The 12,795-nt window shown below is 26.9% G+C and overlaps 1 protein-coding gene across 3 annotated transcripts in view; it reads left to right on the top strand.

Annotated features, from left to right (window-relative positions):
* Window positions 1-8,664, top strand: part of LOC142324565 (tyrosine-protein phosphatase non-receptor type 13-like) — a 232,591-nt gene extending 223,927 nt beyond the window's left edge. For all 3 annotated transcript variants that reach the window (XM_075365421.1, XM_075365411.1, XM_075365424.1), the window contains one exon: window positions 2,831-8,664. In XM_075365421.1, the coding sequence (XP_075221536.1) occupies window positions 2,831-3,070 (240 nt within the window). In that variant the 3' untranslated portion in view covers window positions 3,071-8,664. The remainder of the gene's footprint in view (window positions 1-2,830) is intronic.
* The last annotated feature ends 4,131 nt before the right edge of the window (window positions 8,665-12,795 follow it).

The raw sequence follows: 12,795 nt of genomic DNA, 5'->3' as shown, positions 1-12,795 counted from the left end.
TTTTTTTTTTGGAGGGAAGCATCTATATAGAACGTAAAAGTATGTTGATACAACAGACACTGTGGAAATTAGCTCTGTGTAGATTAGATGCATTTAAAGAAATAAAATAAATCATTGTTCTGAACAGTACGTAAAAAGATATTATACAGTATATATCATATTGATATATAAAATAATTATAAATAGAAAAACAAATTATAAGATAAATCAATACCCGTGGAATACTTACTTTTACATATAAAATACAGGTTTTAACTTTCTGGCAATTAACAGAAAATAAAAATACTGATTCATCAACAAAGCAATTCAAGGTGAATTGCTTTGTTTGAACTGTATCAATTTTATTGTTGTTTGAAATTCTGGAAAAGAAATTATTAAATTCCTCTGCTACCTGATTAGATAATGAGAAACTGAAGTCTAATGATTCCTTTTGTATTTTTGTTTAAGTTATCTTACCTGTTTTATTTTCAAACATACTTCCACTTTTGATAACTTGCCCACATGGTTTTAGATTTATTGTTTGAATTTGATATTTTATTTATTTAGCATATGACACCAATTACAGTCAAAATTTACAAACAAAGATTTAACAAATTAATATATGCTACTGATTCTGGAGTCACCATCAGGAAATCTTCAGGATTCCCTTCATAAGCTGTCCTAGGGCAAACTTCTGAGATGTGTTTAACAGTTTGATTTTCACCACACTCACAAAGGGGTGTCTGTGTTTTGCCCCATTTATACAGGAAATAGGCACACCTACCATGTTGAGTTTGTATTCTGCTTAGCGTTGACCATGTCTTACGTGGCAAGTCAGAACCTTTGAGTAATACATGGGATTTGGTTATTCTGCTTTGTGGTCCATTCGTCCATCATGCCAGGCGTCAAGAATGAACCATCATTTAATTTGATATTAAATTATCATAATATATTCTTTTAGCAGTATGAATAACTTTAACATAACTTGTTTGTAATTTTTCAAATACTTCTAGAAGTTATCAGACAAATTATATTTTGACATTTCACAGAGATTCCTTAGCATAGAGCTAAATTTTACAATTCCTTTAGTAATCCCTGCATTTTTCTTTGTGTTTAAATTTTTCTTTTATATTAAAGGGTACCTAGAAAGAAAACCTTTTAAAACACATTAAGAAAATTGTTAAATTCTTCATCATGGCTAATTTTTTTATTACTTTTCCAAATTGTTTCTGACAATTTTTGATGTTTTCATTAATAAATGATGTTATTGCAAATTGACAGGTATGATCTGGAAGACCATAATCTGTGCAAATGGATTGAAAAATTATCTTTTGGTAAATTTATAAAAAATGTTGTCTATTCAGGTGGTCAAATCCTTGTAATTCTGGTTGGCTGAAAGATCGAAATATTTAGACCTGATAATTAAAACTGTGCTAATAGTTCATCACAAGACTAGAACTCTAAAAAAATTAATATTAAAATCACCTCACACTAACAGATTGAATTTATTAGGCGTTTTAAAAAGAGTTTCTGATAGTTTATGTAGAAAAATGTCAAAAGAACCAGAAGGAAATCTATAAATTACCATAATTAACTGTATACTAGAGATTGAATTGCACAGTATTCAAAATTAATTTCTTCAGCAAATATATAATAACTTTCAATTTGTTTAAAAGATAGTCTGTAGCAAAGATTGGGACCCTGTTTTTATGAAATTGTATAAAAAGTTTTAGCAAGTTTTAAATTACATAGCTCAGAAATGGCTTATGTGTTGGTCAGCCAATGTTCTGAAAAACATACAAAATTTGGTGACTCATTGGAAAGAAATATTTCAACCTTTTTGCTTTATTTCTTAGGAATTGAATATTTATATGGAAGTCTTAAAGTTAGTATGATTAAAATTTTTGGGAAGGAGGAATCAGCATTTGATGTTTTACAAAGATTAGGATTAGTTTGACTGCCAACATTGTATGTACTAATATTATTAGAATTTATCATATTTTTATGGAAAGACTTTTTAAAGAGTTTGATGGAGTTCTTTCATCAAAGGTTTGTAAAGAGTTAAAAAGCGGAATCATTTCCAAGACAGAAAAAGATATCCCTTATTATTTATAAAAAGAATCCTTCCTGAATTTTCAATGACAAGGCTTCATTCAAAACTACCTTACCACCCAAATTTAAATGTAGCTCGTAGCATTTGTACATTGAGCAGGAGAGATCTACATTTGGATCCATAAAGGAACAGTATGACAACAAACCAATGGGTCTACTCATGTGACCCATTCACTTTCTTTGGGTTGCTTCAAACACCGAAGTGTCAAATTGGCAAAGGATGTCAGTGTATAACAGCTTTATATGGATCCACCTCCTGATTTTCACAACCCTGGGGATCTGCATCGGCAACCTATTGATGGCATTTTACCACCAATAATGACAATGTGCAGAAAAATTCTTTGATACATCCTCCTCCTTCTCATGAAGTACGTAAGGCAGAGAATCCGCCTTCCAGCTTAATCACTTAAGTCACACAGAAGTCTGACCCTAAATGACTCACCATGAAGTCAGTCAAGTCCCTTACACATTTGTTGCCAAGCAAATGAACTTTATGGAGCTGATTAGCCATTTGTCACCCTTCTTTTCTTGATTTAATGACAGTGAAGCTGTCACCATCAATTTTTTGTAAAGAGTTGATTATTTCCCTTCTATCAGTTTTATTTTATCATTTTGCTCAACGGTCTTTTTTCCTGAGAGTCAAGTGTGGTTTCTCAAAACAACTTTAATGTTACATTTATTGTTTCATTAGAAGATTAGAAAATATTATTGTGTTAATATATTTATTTATTTTTTTTAGGTAAATGATGAAAGCGTTGAAGGAATGAACACCAGTGAAGTTATTGACCTCTTAAGAAAAATAAGAGGTAGTATATGTATTACTGTATGGAGAAAAAATGCCATGCTGACATCAGCAAGTTCAACTGCAGCAACTATTTCTGCTTACACAAATATATCATCATCATCAAGTTCATCTTCTTCATCATCTGCTACAACACAAGTTCATCAACAGCCTGAGAAACAAGATAACAGAAAATAAATATTGTATTTTATACAACAATATTATGAGTATATATATGGGTGGGGGTGTGTGCAGTTCATGTGTATATGTTTATATGTCATTTCATTAGTGAAAGTATGTCTTGATCTACATATAAAACACACGTACATTACCAGCACTTTTCTTAAAAGTTATTTTGTTTTTTGATAGTATCAGAGATTATTGAACATTTATGTAAAGTCAGTTGTATTTTAACTTACAATTTTAAATCTATTCAAAAAATATGTAGTTGTGTTGAAAGCATGTTTTTTATTATGGGGTAAATTTGATCAGTTTAAACAATTATAAAATTACTGTAAATTGTTGTTAGCTTTAGAAATATTGTCTATGTCATCATTCCATTGATATATGGTATACTAGAACCTGAGAAATTTATTGTGAATCGGTAAAGTTCTTTTTTTTATAAATTCTGTTCATGAAACGATTTGATTGATTTACAGAAATAATCATGTATTTTGTTATATAATTATTTTTAATTCAATTTTTTTTATTTTCTTTTTTTACAATTCACAAACCAATTTAAAGCTTAAGGAAAGAAAATTAATTTTTAATATTTAACAAAATTTTTTATACTAATCAAAAGATTTTTAATTAAGAAAGTGTTGAATAAAAATGTAAACTTACTTAAACAAAGAAGTAAATGCACAAATTGTGATTAGGTATAAATAAACTCTTAACCCTTATCTGGTGGAGACTTCTTAGTGTACATCTGTTTCAACTATGTTGTAAGAAACATAAATCAGAATTAATCATAGGACTGCCACTCATCTTTATATTATCTGATAATGGCTCCTTGATCATTTTTGATTACATTTGTCCTAATTTGTGCACATAGGAAAGTACATTACGGCATCATCAGGTTTATTTGGATAAAATATCAAAGTCAGCATTTTCATAATTATTTTATTTATCACACCAAAGTAAATAAATCTTATATGTGTTTTTCAATTGTATATAAAATACCGTGTTTAGTATGTTAGAATAATTAGATGTTTTGAACTATTAAATGGAATTGATTGTATAACTGCTGAATTCATAAATTACGATTTGTAGCTACATGTTAATTGTATTATAATGCTAATAGAATAGCAGCCAATGTGAGATTTTGTTGCTTGAAATTAAAGAATTAAGAATTTCTTCAACATTTCTGTAGACAAGAAATAGATTTGTTTGTAGTATACATTCTAGCGGTCTTAATTGAAGTTCATCTGTTTATGTAGGCTTCAATGAAATTTTACACTTGCATCTTGTATCAACAAATCAAACAAATCTTATTATAATTTATACAATAAATATAAATCTACTATAAAATATGTCATCATGTACTTATCTGAATATAATTTATCTGAACTGGAAGGTAAGCTCTGTTGTAGATAAATTTTACAACTTTTAAATTAATTAATTTATCAGAATTTGTGCCTGTCTTTTAGCTATATTTACAATTTATTCATAGTTACAGTGATAAAATTTTATATTTATTCAATTTTTTTTGTATGAATTAAATAATTTAATTTTTCTTTAAATTTTTTTAATGTTATTTAAAAAAGGGATTTTTTACCAGAACTGTTGAATATAAAAAAAATAAGTATAATTTAAAGACTTATTGATATTATTTGTTATTTCATTAGTAAACTTAATTTTTTATTTGGAATAAAAAATGGATTATTTTATCTTCAGAATTTATTATTTAAAAATCTATTTGTAAAAATTTGACTATTTTCATGTTCTCCCTTTTGTATATTCAGTTTAAAACTTTCAACATCTTTAACTTGTAATTAGTTTATGGTATATTTTTTTTATGAATACAGTATTTCAAATAATAAATAACATCTGGGTTATTTTTTAGTAAATTACAATGATTCTTTCATGTTTGTATCTATTATTATAGTAAAACTGATTAATCTGTTCAATTTTATTTCAGAAAAATTATTTATTTTTCTTCTTACTTTTTTTAAAAGTAAAATTGGTCATTTTACCTCAGAAATAAATAGTAAGAAAATAATGATAATATATGAGGAGCATTATTCTGAAACTTTCAGTATTTAGCACTGAACTTTATGCATACCATTATTTACAACATTAGTTAAACTAAGAACATGAAGTATTAGTTCTTTCTATATATGTATGTGATGGTATCCGTTGAGATAAATAGGCATTTATTTAGATATGAAAAAGTAGGTTCTGATGATTATTACTGAAAAAGTTTTCTTCCTTCCCTTTTTTTCAGATTGTTTGAATGCTGGTAGTATGTTGATGTCAGTTTATGTGTGATGAAATATTACTGCCAGTATTGTAAATTACATTTTAAGATTGATGAAAAGGACTGAAGTTCATCTACAATTTGAGTTTATGTTAAAAGTCTTTCTGATTTCTGAAAAACAATGTTTTAAGTCTTCACAGACCAGGGTTAGTATTTTTAAAAATTTTCTTCTCTAATTGTTGTTTTGAAATAGAGTAAACTTATTTTCAGTTAAGGGAAAAGATAAATATCACTGTATTTGTGGTATTTGTTTGGGGGATTATTTTAACTAATTACTGTTGAATAGGTGCATTATAATCATGTAAAATTTAAAATTAGTTTCTAAGTCTATTTTCAGCTAGGAAGTGCAAAACAGTTTATAGGAACCTGAAGAGACAACACTGCTCTATTTATATCCCAACTGGGATGAATGGTGTATTGTGCCTTCATTTTCATAAAAATAGCATTAGTATGATTCCATTTATGAATTTTATTGAAAAGTACATGGTGGTTCTACGTTTGTCAACTATCTGGAAGAATGTTTTGATGTTAAAGTTGCGTATGAGGATAAAATATTAACCCATTTAAAATACGTTAGAAAACGGATTCTGTGTAGATTATTACTTATGTCATATGAAAATTGTGACATTTATACAAATATGAATTTATATGAATAAATGTCAAATTTAAAAAATCATTTAATCACTTCTTTGTTCACAAACCATTACAACTTTAAAACACTTTTTTGGTATTTTTTTAAATCCTCCTATCTTTCGTCTTTGATATAATTTTTTTAACATTACTATTTATATTGGGTCAGTTTACATCATTTTGTAAATATAACATTCCCATAATATTTAACAGCGACATAATATCAGTTAATCTATTAACTATCATAATGTAATGCATTTATTAAAACTGAAGATTTTCCCACATTATTAAATTTTAAAAAGTTATGATTGTATTTTGGTAAAAAAATATGAAAGTTGTTGATATTCTTTTGATGAGCTTATCGAGTTAAGATGTATTTGTAGAGAAAATTAAATTTAATGATCTATTTATATAATAAATAAATTATACATATATATTTAATATTTGTTAGTTGTATATCAAAACAACTAGTAATTGTTGTAATATAATGTATTATTTTATCATTAAATTAAAAATGTTATAGTGTTTAAATGTAGATAATATAGACTGTAATGTTAATATAATAGTGAGTAATTGTCCTGTTTGCACTATTTATTACATTAACTGAAATTAATATTTCATATTCACTATTGTTTTTTTATGGATTGTGCCTCAAAATTTTATTAACTTATAATTTGTACCATCTTCTGTGCTTCATTGGCTAAAAAAAAATGCGATGTTTAAATATTACATAATGCAGTAAAGTCCTATTTATCTTACAAAACTGAAAATTATGATATATGGAATTTGTTAACTGGTTATTGATAAAATAATGTAGAAAAATACACAATTAATGAAAACATCTTTTATTAAAGCAATTGGAATTTTTTTTTAATTCTTTGAAAAGATTCCAGTTTTGAGTTTTATGGAAGGAGACCTTTTAACACATTTTTTGATTTCTTAAACTTGTACATTTTCATAAAACTGAAAGCTAAATAATGGAGTTTCAAATGATATTGAGTAAAGAAAAACAGTTGTGACTGTACTTGATTTGAAATATATAAATATCTTGTAATTTTAGAATTATAATATTTTTATATCAAATGATCTAGGACTATATATGCATGCTTTTACATCTAGTAATCGTATTGGTTTATGATATTTATTGGTTAATGCCAATCAAAGATGTAATTATTTGCTGAATAATTAGAAAATAATTTGTTCTGTTCTGAAAAAAAGGTTAAGAAACCATTCCTTAAATCGGTGTTATGTAGATAACTAGGGTTTTACTGTAAATTTTTGTAAATATTAACCCTTTAACAAGTTTTTATTTTGATCAAATTTACCCCTACCACTTGCATGGATTTTCTTATAGGTCAACCACAACAAAAATAAAGAAAAAATCTTTTAACCAAAGTTATTGATAAATAATTTACTGAAAACTGTCATTTTCACCTGAAATAATACTGATAAGAATATTTACAAACAATAAAATAACCACTATGTAACTGTTGTATTAAGCATTTAATGTGTTAATGAAAAGATGATAAAAGAATCCAAATAACAGTGATTAAAGGTCAATAACAGGGCCTTACAAATCATCATTTTCTTAAAAATTCTTTCAAAGAATGTTATCTTTATAAGAATCTTATAAATTTTTCTTAAAGCATGTGCTACATATTTATCAAAATAAATTCAAAAACTAAAAATCTTCAAAAACTGTTTACTAATGAATTATTTAAAATGAAAGAATAGATATATCTAAATGAAATTTTAATTTTAAATCATTTTAATGAACAGTTTTTCGAAAATTTTTTTTTTATGAATTAAATTCTTCGTAATTTATTTGATGTAAAATATTAACAAAATTATTACCAAAGTTATTTTTTATCTTTTTATAGACTCATTTTAATCTTGAATAATTAATTATTGTATAAACTATAAAAATATGTATTGTGAAAATGGTTTGTTTTTTTTTGTTTTCAACTTAACAAGTGCTTGTGTATTTTAGAGAAATTGGTAATGTTCATTCTCTTCAGACATAAATATATTTATAAAACTGCTTTTATTCCAAGTCATGTTAGTTCAAATTGACTAAAAGTGAAAATATACATGATGCACAATAAGTGCACCAAAATGTGGTGGGTTTTATTTCCTGGCTGCAGACCTGGTACCACAGACCTGCAGACCTGGGTATACAGCTGAGAAATTATCAGCAAAACATGTTAATGGGTTAAACAGTGTTTAGAATTTTTTTGTTCAGTATTTTTAAATATATATATATATATGTACACATATATCATTATTATAATTTAAATACAATAATAACAACATTAAATATTTTATAAGAAGAATTTTGTTGTATAGAAAAAGAGAAGTGTTCAAATCAGAGACTGTATTATTTATATTTTTACTACAGAAAACAGTTCATGTACTGTATATAATTGAAATATTTAAAGAATTTAAAGTACTAGAAAAATATATTTTGTTATTTTTCCATATGTGATGTATTATTCTACCATTGTTATATGAGGATGTAATATTTATTACTTTAAAAAATAATCAAATACATAAGAATAATGATTATGGCATAAATATAATGCAGGTAAAATTTTAAACTGCTGTTAATATTTAGATTGTAATTTGAAGATATTATCTTCTTTGTTACCATATAATGAAAATACAATCTTGTTTTATGTTAAATGGAAATTTTTTTTTGAGTATGTGTATCTTTTCACTATAATCTATTACCTGTTTTTAAAGCATCCATTGACCTAGATGAAAAATTAGCTATTGTTTTTTTTTTTTTCATCATTAGTTGATGAAAATCAACACCATGACTGATTTGATATTACTCTCCAATCCTTTTGTATGCCATCAGCAAAATTACTCCATTTCACATCCTCAGTTATCTGCTTTACAGATTCTAAATGTTGTCTTCCTCTGCACTTTTCACAGTTGCTACATATTCCTCTATTTCCAAATGAACTACCTCTAAGATGGTATTTATTAAAGATAAACACAGTTATTAAATTACTTACATGAATAAAATTGTCACTTTTATTACAACACTTTTACCAATGTTTTGTGTATCTGGTTAATGTTTTTTAAAAGCTGGTAGGGTCTTCTCAATATTACCCATGATAGTGGTTCTGAAGACTATCTGAAACTTTTTCATTGACAAATTGGAACTAAATTTTTACTTTTGACCCATCAGTCGTTTGATGAATCTTATGCTAATCTTTTATTCTTGATATCAAGTTCAAAATAAACAACCAGCCACCCTTGCAACTAAGTTTAGTGCTGCTGTTTTGTTTTAGGTTCCATTTTTGCTTTATTTGTTGAGTATGAAACTGCAGTTGAAAACATTTTTTGTTTATTTTATAAGTGTGTCTCAAGTTTGAATATTGTGTTATTTTTTATCCTGAGGAAAAGTCCTGGGAAGGCTTCATTATACCCTCCTTTTTTAAAATTTGTGAGATTTTTCTGAATTTTTGTTTATGATTGTTAGCATAATGTATTTCTCATTTTGTTTATTCTGTTTTTGTTCTTATTTGTGAAGGGGGTGAGAGAATAAATATATATTGTTTGTAAGCTAGTAATTCTATATTTTGAGTTCTATGTGATCTTCAGCGTGCATCAACATGCATACATAAACTAATTTATGAATCATGTTTCTAAAAGCTCAAAGTTTATGTGAAGTCAGATAGTTTGAGGTGTTGTAACTGTATCTGCCATTGTTAACTTTGTTTACATTAAAAAATTTTTTTTTGGTTGATTGCATTTTGTGTCACTGAGGTCAGAAAATTTGTTTGTGTACATGTCTAAATTTTTATGGTTGTATTTACACCATCAGCTTGAAGTTTAATGTGATCTATTCTGTGATAATGTTAGACTAAGGTTGTACTAGAAAATTATCTTTGGTAGGCTTGTGGGAAAGTGGCTAGTTCAATTCCTTTTTGAGAAACCTAAATGTATGCTGTGTAATTATTTGTTTCGTCTAACAAGCATTGTTGGTTTAATTAACCCTTTACCCTCCAATTATGAAATCTAGTTGTGCCATTGGGTCTCCAATTTTTTGATCACAGTTCTCTGTCTGCTATTAATTAAATTTATGGTCAGTTATGTATGGTCATTTTTGTAAAAAAATTAAATTTTTTTTTACAAAAACCTTCATTTAATTAAAGAATAGAACTTATATGTCAGTTACAGTAATTTATTTCAGTGTGATATTTTTGAAACAATTTTTTCAGTGTAAACCCTGGTTTCTGGAACAATAGGCATACCTTGGGCTTGGGGTGCGACTATTTCATCATCACTACCTTCACTTTCTCTAAAATAGTATTTTAGTGTCCAAAATAGTATTTTCTTGATCACTTTCTTTAAAATTATAATCAGGATCTTCATCACTATTATCATTAAACTCATTTTCAACATCAGAATCAGTTAAAAAACCTACTAGTATAACTGGTAGATGCCAGGCTGACTTACAGAATACATAATCTCACATTGAGAATGTAAAAAATAAGCGTAAAACAATCTATTTTCAATTCTGTCAATATTGAATATCTATATTATGTGGGTTCAAGATCTCGTAAACAGATGTCAGTTCATTTTTGAATCTCTGTGCATAGCTGTAGTAAACTTGTACTAATCTGAATAGAGCCAAAATTGTCACCAGGAAGGTTTAAAAATACAGTCACATAACAGTTTATGATTAATTAATATATAGTTAATGTTTCTATTCATAATTCCGTACATAATTACTATTTATATGACTCCACATTGTCTAACTGATCACCATTTTTCATTTAATATTAAAAATATAGAGCTTAATTAGCCTAAAATACGTCAAAACTAATATGACAAAGCACAAACAATGATTTATAAAACAAATATTTTATTCTTTTAAAATAAAAATTAAACTTTTATAGATACAAACATAAAAATATTTTTAAAAAAAGAATGTTTTCTGTAAGTGTCAAGAATCGAGAGCTTGTTCTCGTGATGGAAACATAATGTTGGCAAGTCCTACCTCTGCAGTGGGTTTTTGGTGGTTTTGGTCATGAACCAAGGAATGTTTTCTGGTTGCTGTGCAGGACAGAAGTGCAGAAATGTAATAATAAGCACCAAATGAAAATCACTCTGAAAATTTTGTTGATCTGCATATGGGGATCCACACTCAAGTTATAGAAATTCCATGGAGGTCAGTCTAACCACAGAATAAAATTGACTCTGGCACCAGTACAACACTGCTTGAGTCATATTCTGTTGAGTTTATGTGATGCCAGCTCTTTCAAGATTGTGATTTGTTTCAAAGAAAGCTGAGACATATTGTTGTGTATTGGGCTCCACAATAATGATGGTAATTTTTCATTTTTTTGTTAAGTGCATGGTTGTTTAAAGTCATATAATTATGTAATTTCTAAAAAGAATATTTCTTGACACAACAAAAAAAAGATCCAAAAAAATATAAAGAAAATGTCATCTCTAAATTAAATACTCCATAATTATTTATTGTTTTCTAACAAAACATTATTAACCTATTGGAATGACGCTTATTAAAGCAGAACTACAAGACTGTATCTTTTTTGACCATTGGCACTTTACGTTTCAGTTTCTGGGATGTTATTCCCAGAGACATTGCAAATATTTGCAGCTGTCGGTTTTTAGGGAGTGTTGTTTTACCTTAGGCCCAATTCCTTCTATTTTCTTCATAAGAAATTATCTGTTCAATATGATATTCTGCTCTTTTTTTATATCTTTCTGTTATTTTACTTTCTTTCTTTAATGTTTAGCCTATGGAACACCATAAGGAGTTACTTCAGAGGATGAATGTAAATGAAGTTAGTCTTGTACAGTCTCAAGTCAACCATTCCTGAGATGTGTGGTTAATTGAAACCCAACCACCAAAAAACACTGGTATTCACTATCTAGCACTCAAATCTGTATAAAAGAAACTGCCTTTACTAGGATTTAAACCTTAGAATTCTTAACTTCAAATTTCTATTATTTTACTTATTTAATTTATACTATTCACTAATCTTAATTGCTCTTGCATTAAACTAAAAAATGTAAAATAAAGTTAAAAAATAAAAACCAATTTAGATTCACACTAAAATGCAAAGTATAATACTTCTTTGAATTTTACCTTCTGAAGTTGTACCAAATTAAGAGTTAATAAGTTGTGGTAGTTGTTTTTAATTTACACTGCCATCTTATTATACATTAATTTATTAATAAATTATAAATGATTTATATTTAATTAACCATTTTAATAAAAATAAATAGTGATGCGTTAAACATTTAAATTTGTATTCTTATAGCAGTTTGATTAATAAATAACTTTATTCTGTAGTTAGTTACAGTTCTGTTACTGTAATCAGTTACACAAAAAACAATTATGATTTAGAAAACATTGATTTACAAACTTTTTCACCCACCACCCACATTGAGAATTAAATATTTTCTAGTGCCGTCAAACTTTTTAAATTTACCATTTGTTAAAACTAACAACTGCAATTGCTGTTTTTAAGATGTGCTCTTAAAAAAAGGAATTACAATTATTGTTTTTAAAGACAAGAGTGGCCTTTTCTCTTTAAAGTGGAATATTTTGGTTCAGAAAAACCATAGAGAGATACAAAAAATTAATTAAAGCTATTCTTAAGCTTTTAAACGATTTTAAAGCAGTTAACTGAAAAAACTTTTCTTCTCACTGATTTTTTAAATCTGACGTATACTATCAAAAAGTAGAGTATTCAAGCTTTATTATTTTTTTTTATTCATCTCTAAGCCTCTTGATTGCAGAGTTAAAGTAGTTTGAATACAATAATTT

Source organism: Lycorma delicatula, chromosome 1 (assembly GCF_047948215.1).
Source record: "Lycorma delicatula isolate Av1 chromosome 1, ASM4794821v1, whole genome shotgun sequence".
Taxonomy (NCBI): Eukaryota; Metazoa; Arthropoda; class Insecta; order Hemiptera; family Fulgoridae; genus Lycorma; species Lycorma delicatula.
The sequence above is the reverse complement of the archived record's forward strand: the minus strand, read 5'-3'. Positions and strand labels throughout refer to the sequence as shown.